At 38.0% G+C, this 24,534-nt stretch overlaps 1 protein-coding gene across 5 annotated transcripts in view; it reads right to left on the reverse strand.

Annotated features, from left to right (window-relative positions):
• LOC123510116 (sentrin-specific protease 1-like) overlaps nt 1-24,534 on the reverse strand; it is a 181,198-nt gene that overhangs the window by 119,976 nt on the left and 36,688 nt on the right. For all 5 annotated transcript variants that reach the window (XM_045264931.1, XM_045264930.1, XM_045264932.1 and 2 more), the window contains exon 4: nt 12,049-12,171. In XM_045264931.1, the coding sequence (XP_045120866.1) occupies nt 12,049-12,171 (123 nt within the window). The remainder of the gene's footprint in view (nt 1-12,048; nt 12,172-24,534) is intronic.

Consider the following 24,534-nt stretch of genomic DNA (forward strand, 5'->3'; position numbering starts at 1 on the left):
TTGTCTTCATCCAAATCAGCCTTTCTCTAATTTAATCGGTCTCCCTTGTATGAATCGTCTCTATCTTCCTTTCCCTCTTCTATATCTATTTCTAATATTACATGGTCACTCTTTACCAATGGGCACTTATATCTTATATCATCATTTATTTGTATACCCCTTGTAAAAACTAGGTCCAATCTCGCCGGCTTGTCGTTTGCTCTGAATCTTGTGCATTCCTTTACTCTCTGGTCCATCATATTGTCTATCATTAGGTTCAAGAATCTTTCTCCCCAGGCTTCTTCCCCCATACCACTTTCATAATTTTCCCAGTCCACTTCTTTACAGTTGAAATCTCCTACTATTATAACTTTTTTCCTTTCTTTAATGATTCTCGTTAGACTCCTTATTGTGCCATCTATCATGTCTCTATATTCTTGATTGGTCCATGAATTTGTTTTTAGTGGCACAAATGTTACAATGATTGCTAACTCTTTTTTATTAATATGCATCTTAACATACAATACTTCTGCTTTTCCTTCCCCACATTTCACTTGGCTTATCACTATATCCTTCCTTAACATTATCATGATTCCTCCTCCTCCTTTAACCTCTCTGTCTCTTCTCCATACATTATACCTATTATCCAAGTCTATTTTGATTTCCTCATTTAGTTTTGTTTCAGCCAGGCATACAATATCTGGATTTTCTTTCTTTATGTAATCTCTTAATTCTAATTTACTTGATAAAACCCCGTCTATGTTCATTTACATCATTTTTAGTCTCTTGCCTTTATCATTTTTAGTTAAACTTGTTCCACTTTATTCTCTTCCTTTCCTTATCCTGTCTCCTAGAATTCTCCAAAAAAATGCCTTTTTCCTCTTCTGACCTTTTATTATTTTTTTCCCTTACTGCTGCTGCCAGTTCATTGTATCTCTTCCTTTCTTGCTCATTTCTATTTTTCTTTATATATATATATCCTTGCTGCCTTCTGTTTCTCTAAGTTTTGTTGATCTATATAATATTTCTTCTGCTGCTGCTTGTGATTTTAGTAATATTTTAATTGGTCTCGTTTTTCCTTCTTGATATGGTCCCATTCTGTTTATTTCTTCTACTTCATCTTCCAAGTTCTGCCTATCTTCATCATTTAGATTCTTCAGTAGGTCTTTGACTGATTTTATTTCTTCTTTTTCTGTTTTTGGTCTATATTTTATATTTTTTCTTTTACTCCAAATACGACTACACTCTTCTTTTCTTTTGCAATTTCTCTAACTAGATTTTCTTTTGTCTTGAGGACTCCTATCATTTTGTCATATTTTCTTCTTTTTTTTTAAGTTGTTCTTGAATCACCTGAAAATCAGCCTTATCTTTCTTATCTTGGACTCTCCATGCTTGTACTTCTTTTTTAATCACGTTCAGTACTCTTTCCTCTTCCTTGTTTACTAAATCTTTCACCTTCTGTGTGTGTGTATTTACCTAGTTGTATTTACCTAGTTCTAGTTTTACAGGGCCTGGGCTTTATGCTCGTGTGGCCCCGTCTCCATATCTACACATATCCAATTTTTCTTTAAAACTATGTACACTCTTTGCTGACACCATTTCCTAACTCAAACTGTTCCAAGTCTCAACACATCTTTGCAGGAAACTAAATTTTTTAACATCTCTCAGACATCTTCCCTTCCTCAGTTTCTTACTATGCGATCTTGTGCTTCTAATGTCATATTCTTCTCTCAGTATTTGTTTCTCATTATCCACTTGATCCATTCCATTAATCAATTTATAAACTTGTATCAGATCCCCTCTCTCTCTTCTCTGTTCAAGGGTTGGTAGATCCATAGCTTTTAGTTTCTCCTCATACGTCATCCCTTTAATTTCTGGAACCATTCTTGTAGCCATTTTTTGTAATCTCTCCAATTTCTTTATGTGTTTCTTCTTATGGGGAGTACACACAACTCTTGCATATTCCAATCTAGGACTTATATTAGTACTTTAGTACAATTTCTTCATCATTTCCTTGTCCATATAGTGAAATGCTAATCCAATATTCCTTAGCAAATTATACGTCTCTCTGAAAATTCTATCAATATGGCTTACCGGTTGATTGCTTTATTCCATTGTCACTCCCAAGTCCTTTTCCTTTTTTTACTTTTTCTAGTTCTACTCCATCTCCCATCTTATAGATTTCCACTGGTCGTCTTTCACTTTTTCCCATTTCCATGACATGGCTTTTGTCCACATTGAATTCCATCTCCCAATTTTTTACTCCATTTCCAGATCTTGTTTTTAAGTCTTCCTGTAGTATTTCACAATCCTCTTTCTGTTTAATGACTCTGCACAGTTTCGCATCGTCCGCAAACAAATTTATGTAGCTGTTCACTCCCTCTGGCATGTCGTTTATATATATGAGAAAAAGTATTGGCGCCAATACTGACACCTGTGGCACTCCGCTGTCTACTGTTCTCCATTTGGACTTCATATCTTTAACTATCGTCCTTATTTCTCTCCCCCTTAAGTAATTTTTCATCCATCTCAATGTGCTTCCTTTTAAGCCATCCTTCTCCTCTATCTTCCATAGTAATCTTTCATGTGGCACTTTATCAAATGCCTTTTTAAATCTAAATAAATACAGTCAATCCATCCCTCTCTCTCTTGTACTTTATCAACTATTCTAGAGTAAAAACTCAATAAATTTGTTACACATGACCGACCTTTTCTAAAACTCTTCAAGAAACTCAATCCATTGCTTCTTTATTACTTTTTCACACATCTTGCATATTACACTAGTTAGTGATACAGGTCTGTAATTTACAGGATCTTCCATCCTTCCGCTCTTATATATGGGAACCACCTCAGCTCTTTTCCACTCCACTGGCACTGTTCCATTTTCTATTGAGCATTTTATGATGTTGTATATAGGACTTGCTAGTTCTTCCCTACATTCTTTCAGTATTCTGCCTGAGACTTCATCTGGTCCAATTGCCATTTCCTCATCTAGTTCCGTCATCAACTTTTTTATTTCAAGTTTGGTTACTTTGATGTCTTTCATATGGACAGTCTCTCTATTACCCTGTGGTCTTTCAAATTTGGATTCCTTAATAAAGACCTCATGAAATTTATTATTTAACAGTTCCGCCATACTTTTTGGGTCTTCCACCATTCCGATCTCTCCTTTTAACCTTTCTATTGTTTCTTTTTGTTTTATTTTTCCATTTATGAATCTGTAAAACAATTTTGGTTGTTCCTTACATTTTTTGACAATGTCCTTTTCATAGTTCCTTTCTTGTTCCTTTCTTACCTTAGCATATTCATTTCTTGCTGTTTTAAAGTTATCCTTATTTTCTGGATTTCTGTTTCTTCTCCACCTTTTCCATGCTCCATCTCGTTTCTTCTTTACCCTAGAACATCTTGCATTAAACCAATCTTTCTTTCCTTCTTCTTTAGGTCTATATTTTGGGACATATTCCCTGACTCCTGTTTTGCATATTTCCAAAAATAAGTTATATTTCTCTTGAACCGTTTCTGAGTTTTCCATCTCCTCCCAGTTTATGTTTTAAAATAGCTCTTGAGGTTCTCAATATCAGCCTTTCTGTAGTTTAATCGGTCTCCTTTGTATGATTCATCTCTATCTTCCTTTCCTTCTTCTATATCCATTTCTAATATTATATGGTCACTCTTTCCTAATTGGCACTTATATCTTATATCATCATTAATTTGTATATCCCTTGTAAAAACTAGGTCCAATCTTGCCGGCTCATCGTTTCCTCTGAATCTGGTGTTTTCCTTTACTCTTTGGACCATCAAATTATCTATCATTAGGTTCAGGAATCTATCTCCCCAGGCATCTTCCCCGATACCACTTTTCATAATTTTCCCAGTCTACCTCCTTACAGTTGAAATCTCCTACCAATATCACTTTTCTCCTTTCCTTAATGATTCTTGTAAGACTCCTTATTGTGTCATCTATCATGTCTCTATATTCTTGGTTAGTCCATGAGTTTGTTTTTGGTGGCACATATGTTCCAATGATTGTTAACTCCTTTTTATTAATATGTATCTTAATATACAATATTTCTGATTTACCTTCCCCAAACTCCACTTGATTTACCACTATCTCCTTCCTTAATATCATCATGACTCCTCCTCCTCCTTTACCCACTCTGTCTCTCCACCATATATTATACCTTTTATCTATGTCTATTTTTATTGCCTTATTTAACTTTGTTTCCACCAGGCATACAATATCTGGTTCTTCTTTCTTTATGTAATCTTTTAATTCTAATTTACTTGATAAAACCCCATCTATGTTTTTATACATCATTTTTAATTTGTTGTTCTTATCATTTTTAGTTAAACTTGCTCCATTTTTTTCTCTTCCTTCTCTTTTATGTACCATTTCCTTGTCCTGTCTCCTATAATTCTCAAAAAAATGACTTCTCCTCCTCTGACCTTTCATTATTTTTTTCTCTTGCTTCTGTCACCAGTTCCTTTTGTCTCTTCCTTTCCTCCTCATTTCTATTTTTCTTTATATATATATATATATATATATATATATATATATATATATATATATATATATATATATATATATATATATATATATCTTTGCAACCTTCTGTTTCTCTGAGTTTTGTTTTTCTATATAGTACTTCTTCTGCTGCTGCTTGTGATTTTAGTAATATCTTAATTGGTCTCACTGTTCCTTTTTGATATGGTCCCACTCTATGGATTTCTTCTACTTCCTCTTCTAAGTTCTGTCTATCCTCGTCATTTAGATATTTTAGTAGATCTTTTACTGATTTCATTTCATCCTTTTCCCTTCTTGGTTGTTAACTAGATCTTTTAGGTTCTCTTTTTCTTTCTTGGCTTTAGGGAATCCTTCTTCCATCATTTTCTTGTAGTTAGCTATTTGGACTTTTAATTTTTCATTTTCGGTTCTTAGCCTAGTTTCGTTTTCTTCCACTCTTTTTATCCTTTCTTTTAGTTTCTGGAGCTCTTTATCCTGTTCTTCATTCTCTTTCATTCCCATACTCTCCTTTATCAATTTATCTAATTTACGTTCAATAGTCAAGACTCTATCAAATAGTGAAGTATGCGCCGTATCAAAGCCTTCGAATTCTCTTTCTCCCTCACTAACGCAGTCATCATCAGCTTTCATTCTTTCCTGTGTCACATATCTGCATTTAGATGGAATCTCTCTCTCACTCATGATTTTGTAACACTGTATTCATTAAAAAAAAAGGAAAAAAAAAACAAGTCCACACTGATTGCCCAGGCCACTACAAACCCAAACAAAGGTAGCGAAGATCAGCTGATTCTCGGGAGCGACGGTATTGCGTCCTTCCTCGACCGCACGCGCGTGTGTGTGTGTGTGTGTATTTACCTAGTTGTAGTTTTACAGGGCCTGGGCTTTATGCTCATGTGGCCCCGTCTTTATATGTACACTTATTCAATTTTTCTTTAAAACTATGCACACTCTTTTCTAAGGAATATTAAAAATTCTATCATTAATATGGCTTACTGGTTGATTGTTTTCTTCCATCGTCATTCTCAAGTTCTTTTCCTTTTTTACTTTCTCCAGTTTTACTCCATCTCCCATCTTATGGATTCCCACGGGTTGTCTTTCACTCTTTCCCATTTCCATGACCATTGAATTCCATTTCCCACTTTTTACTCCATTCCCAGATCTTATTTAGGTCTTCCTGAAGTATTTTAGAATCCTCTTTTTGCTTTATAACTCTGCACAGTTTCGTATTGTCTGCAAACATATTTATGTAGCTGTTCACCCCTTCTGGCATGTCATTTATATATACAGTAATACTCCGCTTAACGAACAGGATAGGGGGTGTAAAAGCTGTTCGTAGAGCAAAAATTCGTTAAGTGGACATAATTTACCCATAGGAAATAATGGAAATAGGGGGAGATATGTTCTGGGCTGATTCCCAACATACCACATGGGTTAAAAAAAAAAAAAATTAAAAAAAATTAAACATATTTTTGGCAGCACATTGTGCCATACTCCACTTAACGAACAAGATAGGGGGTGTCAAAGCTGTTCGTAGAGCAAAAATTCGTTAAGTGGACATAATTTACCCATAGGAAATAATGGAAATAGGAGGAGATATGTTCTGGGCTGATTCCCAATATACCACATGGGTTAAAAAAAAAAAATTTAAAATTAAACATATGTTTGGCAGCACATTGGGCCATCGGCGTACCACTACTTTTATGATGTCACATGAGTCATTGGAAGTTAGAGGAGCTACGTACAAATTCTCTCACATTCTCTCATTTATGTTCACAAAACAACATTTCTATTAGCTTTATTCAAACCTTGCCCCCAAGAAAGGATTGTTTTGTAATGCATAAAGTGAAATCTTACATGGAATACCAAAAAATAAAGCAGAGATGAGATGAGCCACAGACAAAACGGGAGACACGTGGTGACTCGGCTGCTTCTTCTTGTGACCCTTTTAGCCTGTGTGTTGTCTTTCCCCATGTTATTTGTTTCCACTCCTCTATTGCCTGCTATAATGGATATCATATCTTAGTACTTATATATGCTCATGCCACGAGGATAACCTCAACTCCATGGCACCGAGTGATAGTGAATTACTAATGAAATACTGTGGTATTTCATCATTAATTCACTATCACTCAGTGCAACAGAGTTGAGGTTATCCTCTCATCTATATACTAAGATATGATATCCATTATCAGGCAACAGAGGATCTTCATAAACATCATGATGAAAGTAACACGCAAGCAAAAGGGTCAAGAAGAAGAAGAAGCGATCGAGTGGCAGTCTCCCTTAGTCTGTGGCTCATCTTATCTCTGCTTTATTTTTTGGTATTCCATGTAAGATTTCACTTTATGCATTATGAAACAATCCTTTCTTGGGGGCAAAGTTTGTAAAAAGCTAATACAAATGTTGTTTTCTGAACATAAATGCATTATATAAGACATTAACACCACCTGGAAAGGCAGTGTTCCCAGCAACCTCAGAGCAACCTGATAGCAACCTTGTCACCGTCCCTCCACGTGTTCATGGATGCCATTTCGCTGCAAGAGGTTGCTCTGACATTGTTAACGAATCTTGGATCCAGCTCCACGAGCGCTAGAGACAGAGGCGGGCAGCCAGCCAATCACAGCGAAACTACTGCGTTCAGTCCCTCACCCGGCAAATTCAAACCCAGAAAATTTGCTAAAAACGGATGTGGTTGTAACGTTATGCAGATTTTTGGTCTAACTTTATATAGTACGTTAAACCGGAAATTCGTTAAACAAACGTTCGTTAAGCAGAGTATTACTGTATAAGGAAAAATATTGGCACTAATACTGACCCCTGTGGCACTCTGCTTTCTACTGCTGTCCACTTGGACTTCATATCTTTAACTACTGTCCTTATTTCCCTCCACCTCAAATAATTTTCAATCCATCTCAATGTGCTTCCTTTTAAGCCACCCTTCTCCTCTAATTTCTACAGTAATCTTGCTTGTGGCACTTTATCAAATGCCTTTTTTAAATCCAAATAAATACAGTCAACCCATCCCTCTCTCTCTTGTACTCTATCAACTATTCTAGAGTAAAAACTCAGTAAATTAGTTGTACACGATCGTCTTTTTCTAAAACCAAATTGGCTATTTGATATTAATTTGTTGTCTTCAAGGAACTCGATCCATTGTTTCTTTATTATTCTTTCACACATCTTGCATATTACACTAGTTAGTGATCCTGGTCTGTAATTTAAAGGCTCTTCTTTTCTTCCGCTCTTATATATGGGAACCACTACTGGTACTGTTCCATTTTCTATTGAGCATTTTATGATGTTGTATATAGGACTTGCTAGTTCTTCCCTACATTCTTTCAGTATTCTGCCTGAGACTTCATCCGGTCCCATTGCCTTCTCTTCATCCAGTTCCTTCATCAACTCTTTTATTTCAAGCTTGGTTGGTGTGTGTGTGTGTGTGTGTGTGTATTTACCTAGTTGTATTTACCTAGTTGTAGTTTTACAGGGCCTGGGCTTTATGCTCGTGTGGCCCCGTCTCCATATCTACACTTATCCAATATTACTTTAAAAGTGTGCACACTCGTTGCAGACACTACTTCTTCATCTAAACTGTTCCACGTCTCAATACATCTCTGCGGGAAACTATATTTTTTAATATCTCTCAGACATCTTCCCTTTCTCAGCTTTTTACTATGCGATCTTGTGCTTTGGGTGTCATATTCTTCTCTTAGGATCAGTTTCTCATTATCCACTTGGTCCATTCCGTTGATCAATTTATAGACTTGTATCAGGTCTCCTCTCTCCCTTCTTTGTTCCAAGGTTGGTAGATCCATAGCCTTTAGTCTCTCCTCATATGTCATCCCTTCAAGTTCTGGAACCATTCTTGTAGCCATTTTTTGTAGCCTCTCCAATTTCCTTATGTGTTTCTTTTTATGAGGGGTCCACACTACTCCTGCATATTCCAATCTGGGTCTTATTATAGTATTTATCAATTTCTTCATCATTTCTTTGTCCATGTAGTGAAATGCTACTCCAATATTCCTCAGCAAATTATATGTTTCTCTAAAATTCTATCAATATGGCTTACTGGTTGATTGTTTTCTTCCATCGTCACTCCTAAGTCCTTTTCCTTTTGACTTTCTCCAGTTCTACTCCATCTCCCATCTTATAGATTCCCACAGGTCGTCTTTCACTCTTTCCCATTTCCATGACATGGCTTTTGTTCACATTGAATTCCATTTCCACTTCTTACTCCATTCCCAGATCTTATTTAGGTCTTCTTGCAGTATTTCACAATCCTCCTTTTGCTTTATAACTCTGCACAGTTTCGTATCATCCGCAAACAAATTTATGTAGCTGTTCACTCCTTCTGGCATGTCGTTAATATAAATGAGGAAAAGTACTGGTGCCAATACTGACCCCTGTGGCACTCCGCTTTCTACTGCTCTCCACTTGGACTTCATATCTTTAACTACCGTCCTTATTTCTCTCCCCCTCAAATAATTTTCTATCCATCTCAATGTGCTTCCTTTTAAGCCACCCTTCTCCTCTAACTTCCACAGTAATCTTGCGTGTGGCACTTTGTCAAACGCCTTTTTTAAATCCAAATAGATGCAGTCAACCCATCCTCTCTCTCTTGTACTCTATCAACTATTCTAGAATAGAAACTCAATAAATTAGTTACACAAGACCGTCCTTTTCTAAAACCAAATTGGCTATTTGATATTAATTTGTTGTCTTCAAGGAACTCGATCCATTGTTTCTTTATTATTCTTTCACACATCTTGCATATTACACTAGTTAGTGATACGGTCTGTAATTTAAAGGTTCTTCTTTCCTTCCGCTCTTATATATGGGAACCACCTCAGCTCTTTTCCATTCTACTGGCACTGTTCCATTTTGTATTGAGCATTTTATGATGTTGTATATAGGACTTGCTAGTTCTTCCCTACATTCTTTCAGTATTCTGCCTGAGACTTCATCCGGTCCCATTGCCTTCTCTTCATCCAGTTCCTTCATTAACTCTTTTATTTCAAGCTTTGGTTACTTTAATCTCTTTCATATAGATTGTCTCTCCATTACCCTGTGGCCTCTCAAATTTGGATTCTTTAGTAAAGACCTCCTGGAATTTTTTATTTAATAGTTCTGCCATACTTTTTTGGGTCTTCCACCATCCCGTTCTCTCCTTTTAACCTTTCTATTGTTTCTTTTTGCCTAATTTTTCCATTTATGAATCTATAGAACAATTTTGGTTGCTCCTTACATTTTTCGACAATATCTGTGTATTTACCTAGTTGTATTTACCTAGTTGTAGTTTTACAGGGCCTGGGCTTTATGCTCGTGTGGTCCCGTCTCCATATCTACACTTATCCAATTTTTCTTTAAAACTATGTACACTCTTTGCTGATACCACTTCCTCACTCAAACTGTTCCAAGTCTCAACACATCTTTGGAAACTAAATTTTTAACATCTCTCAGACATCGTCCCTTCCTTAGTTTCTTACTATGCGATCTTGTGCTTCTAAAGTCATATTCTTCTCTCAGGATCAGTTTCTCATTATCCACTTCATCCATTCCGTTAATCAATTTATAAACTTGTATCAGATCCCTCTCTCTTCTCTGCTCCAAGGTTGGTAGATCCATTGCCTTTAGTCTCTCCTCATATGCCATCCCTTTAAATTCTGGAACCATTCTTGTAGCCATTTTTGTAGTCTCTCTAATTTTCTTATGTGTTTCTTTTTGGGAGTCCACACAACTCCTGCATATTCCAATCTAGGTCTTATTTTAGTACTTATCAATTTCTTCATCATTTCCTTGTCCATATAGTGAAATGCTACTCAAATATTCCTTAGCAAATTATACGTCTCTCTGAAAATTCTATCAATATGGCTAACCGGTTGATTATTTTCTTCCATTGTCACTCCCAAGTCCTTTTCCTTTTTTACTTTTTCTAGTTCTACTCCATCTCCCATCTTATAGATTCCCACTGGTCGTTTTTCACTTTTTCCCATTTCCATGACATGGCTTTTGTCCACATTGAATTCCATCTCCCATTTTTTGCTCCATTTCCAGATCTTGTGTGTGTGTGTGTGTGTGTGTGTGTGTGTGTGTGTGTGTGTGTGTGTGTGTGTGTGTGTGTGTGTGTGTGTGTGTGTGTGTGTGTATATATATATATATATATATATATATATATATATATATATATATATATATATATATATATATATATATATATATATAAATGTGTGTTTACAGGTTTTCCTTGCTATTCAATGGTTCACTATCCAATAATTTGATCATCCAATTGTCATCCCTTTTATCCACTTGTCCATTTTCCAATGTCAAGGCTTGTTTATCCAATTATTATCCAGTCACCAGAATGTAAACAAACACACCATGATCGCAGCGCCACCCATGCCACAGCAGCCATCCATCATAACTTATTCCTGCTAGTCTTTAAGCTATGTTGACTCAGCCAGCCAGTGTTTGTGTTTTGCTAAAATTCACACTTATGGTGGGTATTATGAATGATACAAGCATGATGTCTTCCAAGTGGAGTACAACACCTACTGCCGGTGAATTGAAGGCCAAAAGACAGAGGAAAACCCTATCTTTAGAAAAAATGCTTGAAACTGTACAGTTCTATGAGGGACCTGAATGTGCTAACTTCATTGCAAGAACCCTGCAGTTGTCCCAATCCCTTGTCTCCATCATTATGAAACAAGCAGCAAGTGTGAAGAAAACAGGGGAGACAGCTTCTACATTAGTGGCAAAGAAGTTAATGAGGAAAAGGGAGCCAGTAATGGAGAAAATGGAGAGACTCTTAGGCTGTAGATTGATGATAAGACTCACTGCAGCATGCCTCTTTCTTCCTCCTTTGTGATAAGAAAGGCCTGTTCCATTCACTTCAGATGACGAGAAAAGTTTTTTTTATAGATTTTACAAAGAATTCAGCTACTCTAAGTACAAGTAATACCTGCTAACTTAACTGAAGCTAATTTTTCTTCTTTGCCAGTGGATATAGGCCTATAGGGGAAACCACTCTTTAAAAGAAATAATGAGTCTATAACACTACTTCTTTGGGTGGCACAGAAAAGTGTTCTGTATCTCTAATACAAGCTAGGCCAAGTCTGCTCTTTCCATTAAATCAAATCCTATTGAACCTTAAGTTCGCTATTCGATCCCTTATAAAACGAGGGAAACCTGTTAGTCATGAAATGAAAAAAAAAAAAAGAAAAAAAAAGCCTGTCATCTGTTGCAAGCAGGACCAAACACATGAGTTTGTAATAGTGTCATCAGAACATAAGCCCACCAGAAAATATTGGCACACTAACATGGTATGTTAAAATAGGTGCTCTGACATATTGGAAAACTTATGTTTCTGGTATATCAACACACAGATTTTTTAGTCTACTGTATTTGCCAAGTGTGAAATTATAGTTACCAAATAAAAATTACACTGACATTCTATGGTAATCACCAAAGAAAATGACCATGGCATGAGCTTCCAAAAAGAAAGAACTAAAAAAAAATCTGAGATCAGTTCAAGCACAATTACTTACCTCATCATTGAGCCAATTTAATCCATCCAGAGTTTTAATATCTCGTTGGGTGATTTGAATGTGGAACTTTTCAATCAAGACTTCAGATTGTGGAGTTTTGTTCAGGGCATCATTAATCTCATCCTGAAAATCATCTTTCATTTAATGTTTGGTGATGTAATAATTGCTAAACATGAAAAATGTTTGTTTCCTACTGTAGATACATTGCAAATGAAGGAAGGTAATCTGCCTATTCATGCCTGACACCTATTTTTAGGCTATCTCTCTCAGGATAATACAGTAAGTCCTCCTTATACGGTACTTCCTTATCCGGTAAATTCACAGTTATGGCGTTTGGTAATTACTACTCTCAATTCTAATTACGGGGTAATTTTGATTTGTGGTAAGGTTTTCAGGAACGCACATGTACCATATAACGAGGACCTACTGTAGTTCTGAAAAAAGGCTCCATCAATGGTTCTTTCACACCTGCTTTAATCCTCACTCTCACATACAGTACATCTTTTTCTTTCCCACACACTCCAACATTGTCCTCAAATTTCTTTCATAGCAATTCATTTGCACCAAATGCATTTTTGGTACCTAACTCATTTCACTTCCAGGTTTTCTTTCTATACCAGGAGTTCTCAATCTTTTCTCATTAAGAACTCCCCTGAGTTATAAGACCATCTACCAGAACCTCCAGTAATCTGACATCGAAGAAAATAATCAGATCAGCCATCTAAATAACCCTGGAATGTTAATTGAGTGACTGACACTAACTCAATATACAATGGTATATTGCAAAGGATATCATTAGATCAGCCATCTAGGTACTCCTGGCAATCTTCTTGTGAAACCCTGGGAGTTTGCAAATCCCAGGTTGAGAACCCTTGTTCTACTCGTATATAGTCAAACAATCTTATGGTGCTACACCTGATCTTCACAATCATGTCACATTTAAAAGCTAACTTTACTTCCTAGTAAAACTTCATTATTTTCATCATCCATGTTTTGCATATCACAGGTAGTTTTGAAGGATATAACTTATTTCCTTTGTTTAAGATGCATACTAATGGCAGAAAAGCCTGAAAATGAGAGCAGATAGGTCTCTATCCTTACTGCTTCCACACATTTGAATTCAATGGCTGAATGATATAGGATGATATATTATAAAGACAAACCATTTACTAATTCCAATTCATTAATTTCTCAACGGCCACCGTGGTACAGTGGAACTATGCGTGCTTTGGGGTCCGAGGGGTCTCCAAGCGCACGGGTTCGAATCCTGTTCACGGTCCAAGTGCAGGTTGGGCTTCCTCACTCGGGGCAACGGCTTCCTAGCGGGTGGACTTTGAGATAGGAGGTACCCAAAACAAGTATCCCCTTTAGCCCATAAATTCCCGTGAAAAGCCCACATGGTGTAAAAAAAAAAATAAATAAATAAATAAAAAAAAAGGATTAGTCACCAGTTATGCAGCCATCTACTGTCTGTTTCTGGAAGTGTGCAAAACACACAGTTTGAATAAAATTTTTGGCCGTTTGACTCAAATTATTAAATTATTATCTGGACACTGTCCGGATAAACTGAAATTTGGATAAACAAGGTCTGGATAAAAAAGAATTGAGTGTGTTTTGCTTTGGTATTACTGGTAATACTGGTATCAGAAAGGGACATTGGTGGAATTGGGAAAGGAGAGGCCAGAGCTTTATTCATAACTATGTATGCAGCCGTTCAATTACCAGATATTTTCACCACTAATAAGCCTTTGGTGTTAATGTAAGGGTTCACAGGAATCACACCAGATGTTTTCATGGATAGTGACTCATCCTCCGATGACTTCCCTCCTCCTCCCCTCCTCTTCTACATTATCCATCACCAGCCTTCATTTACAGTATGTACAAATAAAAAATGTAAAAAAAAAAATATTACATTGAATTTTTTTTATAAACTTGAGGTTTTGCTAAAATTAAAACGAATGACCTCATTTATAGGTATCGATAGTCAAACCTTTTGATACTTCAACAGTCATTTGGAATTAAATAACTTTGAGTATTGAGTCTCCACTGTATTCTATACAGTGATTATTGCAAAGGCTGTACTGGAACTTTGAACCTTGGATTGGCAGCTCCTGCAGAGGACAAGCACAAGATAAGCAAAAAAAAAAAAGAGCAGTATCCTGTTTACTAATTTGACTTCAGCAAGCCACAATGCCTGCTAGGGGGTGCAACACATGAGATAACACTGCGTTGCTCCACACAGTCAGTTGCTACGTAGCTTTCACACAAGTTGGAAGTGGTTCTGATTCACTCCTGCTGACCTGTGATCCAAGATAGGAGCGGGCCTGTCACCTGTCCATGATCCATGATAGGAGCAGAAGGTGCAACGACTTCCCTTCACGTGTTTTTCTTGCCTTTTCCCATTATCCCTGCTAGTGAAGCGGGTTACACGTGTCCTGTTGGTAAGCAATCAGCTGCTGCTTATGCTGTCACCGCGCCAGCTGATTCGGCGGTGTTGACATCACGCGTGTCGGTGGCGGCTGCCAGGTATGTCCTCCTCTGATGATCATCGCCACTCCGGCGTGAATGAAGGCAGGAAACGCCATGCTTCTCATTCTTCTGATGTCCCTAGACGATCATCTGGGCATGGCAGGACTATGTCGAGGTCCAGGAGCCCTTCTGTCCGCCGTGATAGGTCGGAGCGAGGAGATAAGGCTGGCCACTTCAACGAGCGGGAGGGAGGCAGGAACTAGTCTACTCCTGCTTCTACCCCTACACATCACAAAGGTAATGATGACCCATGGACTGTTGTTATGGATGCTACTGCCAAACTTAGGCATGATATGGCTTTGCTTAAAGGGGAGATATGGGCAGCAGGAGCCGGCTCGGTTTTGGGGGCTGACTCACCTCCCCACGATTCACGGATTGGCACGGCGGCGGACACGGCTCACTCTGTATCCTTTAATGTCCCGCCTCCACGGCCTCGGGGCTCGACTGGGAGGTTTTCTGGTTTCAGGTCTGACCCAGCTGTTAGTGATGAGGAAAGGGAACTGGTTGAGGAGGCCCAGTCAGGTAGTGTGTTACTTCAGGCTGCTAAATCCTTTCGCCCTACTGACGATGTCTCCGAGGATGTGGACAAGGACGTGGCAGGTATAGTTAACTATCTGTTCACTAATGGCATGTGGACAGTGGATTACAAAGATATATTGGATGATGACATCACCAAACGACCTAGTAATTGCCAGGCGCTTTCCCCTGTTGAATGCAATGTGCAGGTCTTGGATGCCTTGAACTCTGAGGCTACGAAATCAGACTTTCGCCTGAAGGAGGTTAGCAAAGACATTGTTAAGGCGGCTTCTATTGTGGTGAAGTCTCTGACTATCCTGGACCATGTTGCAAATGATGAAGGACACTCTGTGGTGGCACAGGGGGTCGCCAGGCTCAATGGGGCCCTAGCACTGATTGGCAACGTCAACTTCAGGAATAACTTGACTCGACAACACATCATTAAGAGAGAAATTAATCAAAAGTATGCTCATTTGTGTTCTTCCAAGCTACCCATAACCCAGCTGTTGTTTGGTGATGATATCTCACAATCTGCCAAGCAAATCGAAGAAGCGGAAAATCTTCGCAGCAAGTTCTCCTCCAAGAAGCACCACCCGATTTGGACCTTTGGCTCTAGGCAACCTGGTGGGGTTAGACCTCGGGGTTTCTTCGGGAAAACTCCTTTTCACGGCTCCTCATCGAGGTATCATCCCTATGGACAACGCAGAGGCAGCCCGAGGGGAGACAGCCAGCAAACCACTCCACGCCCAGCCTCAATGTCAAAAAATTCAAGGGGCCGGAGACACAGCAATCCCCAGCACTAATCCAGGTGGGCCTACAGTTTGAGGCAGGTCAGCTCCAATATTTTCTACATGAATGGTGCAAACTTACACATGACCCTTATATTCTAGACATCGTGAAATACTGCCATCTTGATATTGATGAGTCTCAGATAGACCATTTATTTTCAGATGACATTGTATACAATTTTAGCAAGGCGGAGCATATCATTGATCGTGAAATTCAAAAGTTACTTACCCCTAAAGTCATTAAGCTTACTCAGAGACAGGATCAGCAAATTCTCTACCCCATTTTCTTAACCCCTTCGCGCCGGATGTTAAAAAAGCCCGCCTGTATAATATACGGGTGGTAGTGCCTTCAGGAAACTCGTGCAAGCTTGTCATACTTGTCGTCTTTGTGTATTATGCTGCTATTTTTAGTCACTATATCGCCTTGAAGAGGAAAGTGGACGCTTCTCTCTCGGAGAAAGAGAGAGAGAGAGAGAGAGAGAGAGAGAGAGAGAGAGAGAGAGAGAGAGAGAGAGAGAGAGAGAGAGAGAGAGAGAGAGTGACATTTGCTAATATTTTAGACACAAGCGGGACGCATGTAGCTTATCTTCGAGGGAAGAGGGGGGAGGGAGGAAAGGATACAGAGAGAGAGAGAGAGAGAGAGAGAGAGAGAGAGAGAGAGAGAGAGAGAGAGAGAGAGAGAGAGAGAGAGAGAGAGAGAGAAATTAGAAAATTTTGTTTTTGTATTTGTGTGTATTTACCTAGTTGTATTTACCTAGTTGTAGTTTTACAGGGCCTGGGCTTTATGCTCGTGTGGTCCCGTCTCCATATCTACACTTATCCAATTTTTCTTTAAAACTATGTACACTCTTTGCTGACACCACTTCCTCACTCAAACTGTTCCAAGTCTCAACACATCTTTATGGAAACTAAATTTTTTAACATCTCTCAGACATCGTCCCTTCCTTAGATTCTTACTATGCGATCTTGTGCTTCTAAAATCATATTCTTCTCTCAGAATCAGTTTCTCATTATCCACTTCATCCATTCCATTAATCAATTTATAAACTTGTATCAGATCCCCTCTCTCTCTTCTCTGCTCCAAGGTTGGTAGATCCATTGCCTTTAGTCTCTCCTCATATGCCATCCCTTTAAATTCTGGAACCATTCTTGTAGCCATTTTTTGTAGTCTCTCTAATTTTCTTAAGTGTTTCTTTTTATGGAGAGTCCACACAACTCCTGCATATTCCAATCTAGGTCTTATTTTAGTACTTATCAATTTCTTCATCATCTCCTTGTCCATATAGTGAAATGCTACACCAATATTCCTTAGCAAATTATACGTCTCTCTGAAAATTTTATCAATATGGCTTACCGGTTAATTATTTTCTTCCATTGTCACTCCCAAGTCCTTTTCCTTTTTTACTTTTTTCTAGTTCTACTCCATCTCCCATCTTATAGATTCCCACTGGTCGTCTTTCACTTTTTCCCATTTCCATGACATGGCTTTTGTCCACATTGAATTCCATCTCCCATTTTTTGCTCCATTTCCAGATCTTGTTTAAGTCTTCCTGTAGTATTTCACAATTCTCTTTTCGTTTAATGACTCTACACAGTTTCACATCGTCCGCAAACAGATTTATGTAGCTGTTCACTCCCTCTGGCATGTCATTTATATATACGAGAAAAAGTATTGCTGCCAATACTGACCCCCGTGGCACTCCGCTGTCTACTGTTCTCCACTTGGACTTCATATCTTTATTTATTGTCCTTATTTCTCTCCCCCTTAAGTAATTCTTCATCCATCTCAATGTGCTTCCTTTTAAGCCATCCTTCTCCTCTAACTTCTATAGTAATCTTTCATGTGGCACTTTATCAAAAGCCTTTTTTAGATCTAAATAAATACAGTCAACCCATCCCTCTCTCTCTTGTACTTTATCAACTATTCTAGAGTAGAAACTCAATAAATTTGTCACACATGACCGACCTTTTCTAAAACCAAATTGGCTATTTGATAATATTTTGATGTCTTCAAGAAACTCAATCCATTGCTTCTTTATTACTTTTTCACACATCTTGCATATTACACTAGTTAGTGATACCGGTCTGTAATTTAAAGGTTCTTCCTTCCTTCCGCTCTAATATATGGGAACCACCTCAGCTCTTTTCCACTCCACTGGCACTGTTCCATTTTCTATTGAGCATTTTATGATGTTGTATATTGGACTTGCTAGTTCTTCCTACATTCTTTCAGTATTCTGCCTGAGACTTCATCCGTCCCATTGCCTTTTCCTCATCCAATTCCGTCATCAACTTTTTATTTCAAGCTTGGTTACTTTAATCTCTTTCATATAGACAGTCTCTCTATTACCCTGTGGTCTATCAAATTTGGATTCCTTAGTAAAGACCTCATGAAATTTACTATTTAACAGTTCTGCCATACTTTTGGGTCTTCCACCATTCCATTTTCTCCTTTTAACCTTTCTATTGTTGCTTTTGTCTTATTTTTCCATTTATGAATCTGTAGAACAATTTTGGTTGTTGTGTGTGTGTGTGTGTGTGTGTGTGTATTTACCTAATTGTATTTACCTAATTGTAACATACGGAAAAGAGCTATGCTCGTGTTGTCCCGTCTCCATATCTATTAATGTCCAGCTTTTTCTTAAAATCATGAATATTCCTTGCGTTGACCACTTCCACGTCTAAACTATTCCATGCTTCCACCCTTCTATGAGGAAGCTATATTTTTCACATCTCTCCTATAAGTGGCCATTTTAGTTTTTCCCATGCCCTCTCGACATTCTTTCATTCCACATACACAGATCTTCCCTATCCATTTTTCCATGCCAATCATCACTCTGTATATTGCTATCAGGTCTCCCTTTCTCTTCTGTTTTCCAGGGTCGGAAGTTGCATTCTTTTCAGTCTGTCTTCATAAGTCAAATCTCTTAAGTCAGGCACCATTTTGTTGCAGCCCTCTGTACTTTCTCTAGTTTCCTTATGTGTTTCTTTAAGTTCGAGCCCACTGTATTGTTGCATATTCAAGCCTCGGTCTTATCATTGCAGTAATTATTTTCTTCATCATTTCTTCATCTAAATATCGAACGCCACTCTTATGTTCCTCAATAAGTTCAATACTTCTCCAATTATTTTGTTTATATGTCTCTCTGGCGATAGGTCATTGGTAATTGTCACCCCAAGGTCTTTTCTTCATGACTGGTTTTATGTCTTCATTTCCTATCTTGTACATACTCCTGATTCTTCTTTCACTCTTGCCAAACTCTATTTTCTTGCATTTTGTCGTGTTGAACTCCATTTGCCATGTACAGCTCCATTTCCATATTCTGTCCAAGTCTTCCTGGAGTAGTTCGCAATCTTTGTCACATCTCACTTTTCTTAACAATTTTGCATCGTCTGCAAATAGGCTCACATAACTGGACACCCCATCCACCATGTCATTTATGTAGACCGCGAACATTACTGGTGCCAACACTGATCCCTGTGGAACTCCACTCTCCACCAAGCCCCATTCTGATGGTCTGTCCTTAATTATTGTTCTCATTTCTCTTCCTACCAAAAGTCTTCCATCCATTTTAGTAAACTGCCATGCACTCCTCCTACCATTTCAAGTTTCCAGATCAGTCTCCGTGTGGTACCTTATCAAAGGCCTTTTTAAATCCAGATATATTCCATCAGCCCAACCATCTCTTTCCTGTATTACATCTATCACCCTCGAATAGTAACATATCAGGTTTGTCGTGCATGAACGCCCTTTTCTAAAACCAAATTGACACTCACAAAGTATGTCATTTTTCTCCAAGAAGTCTGTCCATCTATTCTTCACCACCCTCTCACACATCTTAGCTACCACACTTGTAAGTGACACTGGTCTATAGTTCAATGGGTCTCTCTTGTTACCTGATTTATAGATTGGGACAATGTTAGCTCTTTTCCAGTCTTGGGGCACTACACCTTCCCTTAATGAGGCATCAATTACTTCACAAACTTTTTCTGCCAGTTGCTCCTGCATTCTCTTAAAATCCATCCTGATACCCCATCAGGTCCCACAGCTTTTCTCACTTCTAAACTCCCCATCATATTCTTGATCTCCTCCACAGTTACTTGAAACTCCTTCATAATCCCTTTCTGTTCCATTACCAGTGGTTTGTCAAAAGCAGTCTCCTTTGTGAATACCTTCCGAAAGCATCCATTCATAGCCTCTGCCATTTCCTGGGATCTTCACTGCATACTCCATTTACTTCTAAACTTTCAATACTTTCTCTATTTTTGATGTTGTTGTTCACATGTCTGTAAAAAGCCTTGGTTGGTCTTTACATTTATCAATTATATCCTTTTCTTGTTTCTTTCTTTCTTCTCTTCTAATCAACACATATTCATTTCTTGCTCTTTTGTAACTTTCCCACTGCTTAATCCGTCTTTTCCTTCTCCACCTCTTCCATGCATCCTCTTTTCTTGTTCTAGCCTTTTCACATCTATCGTTAAACCAGTCCTGCTTTCCAACTTCTCTATGTTGTCTTATTGGTACAAATTTTTCTCACCTTCTTTGTATATTTTATAAATTCCTTCCACTTTTCATTTGCTCCTTAGCACTCTTGAATTTCATCCAATTTGTCTCTTGAAAGAATTTCTTTAGGTTTCCAAAATCTGTCTTGGCATAATTCCATCTTCCCACTTTATATTCTTCATTTCTTCTAGATTTCTCTTCATCTATCACCTTGAACTCCAAAACTGCATGATCACTCTTTGCTAAAGGGCACTCCACCCTCATCTCCTCAATGACCATTGGCTCTGTACTAAAGACCAAGTCCAGTCTTGACGATGCTCCTCTCCTCCAAACCTAGTATCTTCTTTGACCCACTGAGTTAACACATTTTCCATTGCCAGTGTCAATAGTGTATTTCCCCATGTTGTCTCTGATCCTTCCATTGACCAGTCCTCCCAACACACCTCTTTACAATTAAAATCTCCCATCATTATAGTTCGTTCACAGCCACCCAACATTTCTTCCAGACATGTTCCTGTATCACTTATCATTTCTTCATATTCCTGTACTGACCATGCATTTGTCTTAGGTGGTACGTACACCACTATGTAGTGCCTCTTTTTCCTTCATTAGTTTCTGCTCTGATCTTTAGCACTTCTGCCTTTCCCATACCTTCTTTCACTTGATCCACCTTTATATCTTTTTAACCAGCAACATCACTCCTCCTCCCATCTTACCTACTCTATTTCTTTTCCAAACATTATATTTCCTTCTCCAACCATCATCAGGTCTTCTCCTCTCTCAGTTTTGTTTCAGTAAGACCCACAATATCTGGGTTCTTGTCCCTCAAGTAATCGTTGAGTTCTAAAATCCCGATATCACTCCATTTATGTTGGAATACATTACATTCCGCTCATACGTAAGTTTCTTTAGTCCTTTCTTGCTGTACTTTTCTGGGTTATGAACCACTTCCTCAGTCTCATATCCAAGATTCTCCAGAAAACTCTTTCTTCTCCTCTTCTGTCCTCTCTTCATTTTTTCAAAGCCTCCTTTCTCAACTCATTTAACATTTCTCTTTCCTTTTCACCGAGATCTCTTCTCAACCAAATCTTCCTTGTTGTTTCCTGCTGGGCTAGCCTCCATGACTTCTCCACCAATTCATCTACATCCTTTTGTGACTTAAGTTTGATTCTTATTGGCCTCATACCTTCTCTTGTGAACTTTCCAATTCTATGGAAGTCCTCTATTTCTTGTACTAGGTCTTTTCCTCCTCCTGCACCACATTAATGATATTATTTATCACCTTTTTATGTTTTCTCTCTCTCCATTTTACTCGGTGTCTTATCCTCCTCCACACCAAATATCACCACACATCTCTTTTGTCTACAGTTTCCCTCACCAATGTCTCATTTGACTTAATAACCTTCACCACTTTCTCAGCAATCTTCTCTTCTATGATCTGTTGATCTATAATTTCAGCAAGGCCCAAAGTTTTCTCCCAGACTCTTTGATTTCCTTTTCCAGACTTGCAACTTTGTAATTTACCTCCTTTCTTTCCACTTCCTGACTTTTTTCCATTCAGCCTGCTTCTCCATCACTTTTCCTAGAGATTCTCCACATTTGTCGCAATTCACTTTAATTAACTTAACTTCCTCTTTCAGTATTGCATTTTCCTTCTTCATATCAGGCACTCTTTCATTACATTGTCATAACTCGTTTCCAGGCCCCCATACTTTTCAAACAGTTTTCAATTTTACCTTCCAACTCCAGAATTTTCTTCACATAAATGCTCTTCTCCATTATTCCTTGAAATCCTGTGAAGTCTGATTCATCCTCCGAGTTCACGGCCGCCATGTTGCGCAGATGTAAACAAACTTCAGCTGATGGCTCAAACGCAGGCTACAGTTTATATTCACCTTCCCTGGACATTATTTTGCTAATCAACAGTTAACATGACTATATGGACACAGGACAAACATTACAAGCTCCTTTCCCACCTTGGTTACTCTTAGGCAATGGCAACTGTAGAATTAGAGATGTGTGTGTGTGTGTGTATTTACCTAGTTGTATTTACCTAGTTGTAGTTTTACAGGGCCTGGGCTTTATGCTCGTGTGGTCCCGTCTCCATATCTACACTTATCCAATTTTTCTTTAAAACTATGTACACTCTTTGCTGATACCACTTCCTCACTCAAACTGTTCCAAGTCTCAACACATCTTTATGGAAACTAAATTTTTAACATCTCTCAGACATCGTCCCTTCCTTAGTTTCTTACTATGCGATCTTGTGCTTCTAAAGTCATATTCTTCTCTCAGGTTCAGTTTCTCATTATCCACTTCATCCATTCCGTTAATCAATTTATAAACTTGTATCAGATCTCTCTCTCTCTCTGCTCCAAGGTTGGTAGATCCATTGCCTTTAGTCTCTCCTCATATGCCATCCCTTTAAATTCTGGAACCATTCTTGTAGCCATTTTTGTAGTCTCTAATTTTCTTATGTGTTTCTTTTATGGGAGTCCACACAACTCCTGCATATTCCAATCTAGGTCTTATTTTAGTACTTATCAATTTCTTCATCATTTCCTTGTCCATATAGTGAAATGCTACTCCAATATTCCTTAGCAAATTATACGTCTCTCTGAAAATTCTATCAATATGGCTAACGGTTGATTATTTTCTTCCATTGTCACTCCCAAGTCCTTTTCCTTTTTACTTTTTCTAGTTCTACTCCATCTCCCATCTTATAGATTCCCACTGGTCGTCTTTCACTTTTTCCCATTTCCATGACATGGCTTTTGTCCACATTGAATTCCATCTCCATTTTTGCTCCATTTCCAGATCTTGTTTAAGTCTTCCTGTAGTATTTCACAATCCTCTTTTTGTTTAATGACTCTGCACAGTTTCGCATCGTCCGCAAACAGATTTATGTAGCTGTTCACTCCTCTGGCATGTCATTTATATATACGAGAAAAAGTATTGGTGCCAATACTGACCCCTGTGGCACTCCGCTGTCTACTGTTCTCCACTATGACTTCATATCTTTAACTATCGTCCTTATTTCTCTCCCCCTTAAGTAATTCTTCATCCATCTCAATGTGCTTCCTTTTAAGCCACCCTTCTCCTCTAACTTCCATAGTAATCTTTCATGTGGCACTTTATCAAAAGCCTTTTTTAGATCTAAATAAATACAGTCAATCCATCCCTCTCTCTTGTACTTTATCAACTATTCTAGAGTAGAAACTCAATAAATTTGTCACACATGACCGACCTTTTCTAAAACCAAATTGGCTATTTGATAATATTTTGTTGTCTTCAAGAAACTCGATCCATTGCTTCTTTATTACTTTTTCACACATCTTGCATATTACACTAGTTAGTGATACCGGCCTGTAATTTAAAGGTTCTTCCTTCCTTCCGCTCTTATATATGGGAACCACCTCAGCTCTTTTCCACTCCACTGGCACTGTTCCATTTTCTATTGAGCATTTCATGATGTTGTATATTGACTTGCTAGTTCTTCCCTACATTCTTTCAGTATTCTGCCTGAGACTTCATCCGTCCCATTGCCTTTTCCTCATCCAATTCCTCATCAACTTTTTATTTCAAGCTTGGTTACTTTAATCTCTTTCATATAGAGTGTCTCTATTACCCTGTGGTCTTTCAAATTTGGATTCCTTAGTAAAGACCTCATGAAATTTACTATTTAACAGTTCTGCCATACTTTTGGGTCTTCCACCATTCCGTTTTCTCCTTTTAACCTTTCTATTGTTTCTTTTGTCTTATTTTTCCATTTATGAATCTGTAGACAATTTTGGTTGTTCCTTACATTTTTCGACAATGTCCTTTTCATAGTTCTTTCTTCTTCCTTTCTCACCTTAGCATATTCATTTCTTGCTGTTTTGAAGTTTTCCTTATTTTCTGGATTTCTGTTTCTTCTCCACCTTTTCCATGCTCCATCTCGTTTCTCCTTTGCCCTAGCACATCTTGCATTAAACCAATCTTTCTTTCCTTCTTCTTTAGGTCTATATTTCGGAACATATTCCTGACCCCAGTTTTGTATATTTCCAAAAATAAGTTATATTTCTCTTGAACCGTTAATGAGTTTCCATCTGTGTGTGTTTGTGTGTGTGTGTGTGTGTGTATTTACCTAATTGTATTTACCTAATTGTA

This window comes from Portunus trituberculatus, chromosome 28, assembly GCF_017591435.1.
Source record: "Portunus trituberculatus isolate SZX2019 chromosome 28, ASM1759143v1, whole genome shotgun sequence".
In the NCBI taxonomy this organism is placed as follows: Eukaryota; Metazoa; Arthropoda; class Malacostraca; order Decapoda; family Portunidae; genus Portunus; species Portunus trituberculatus.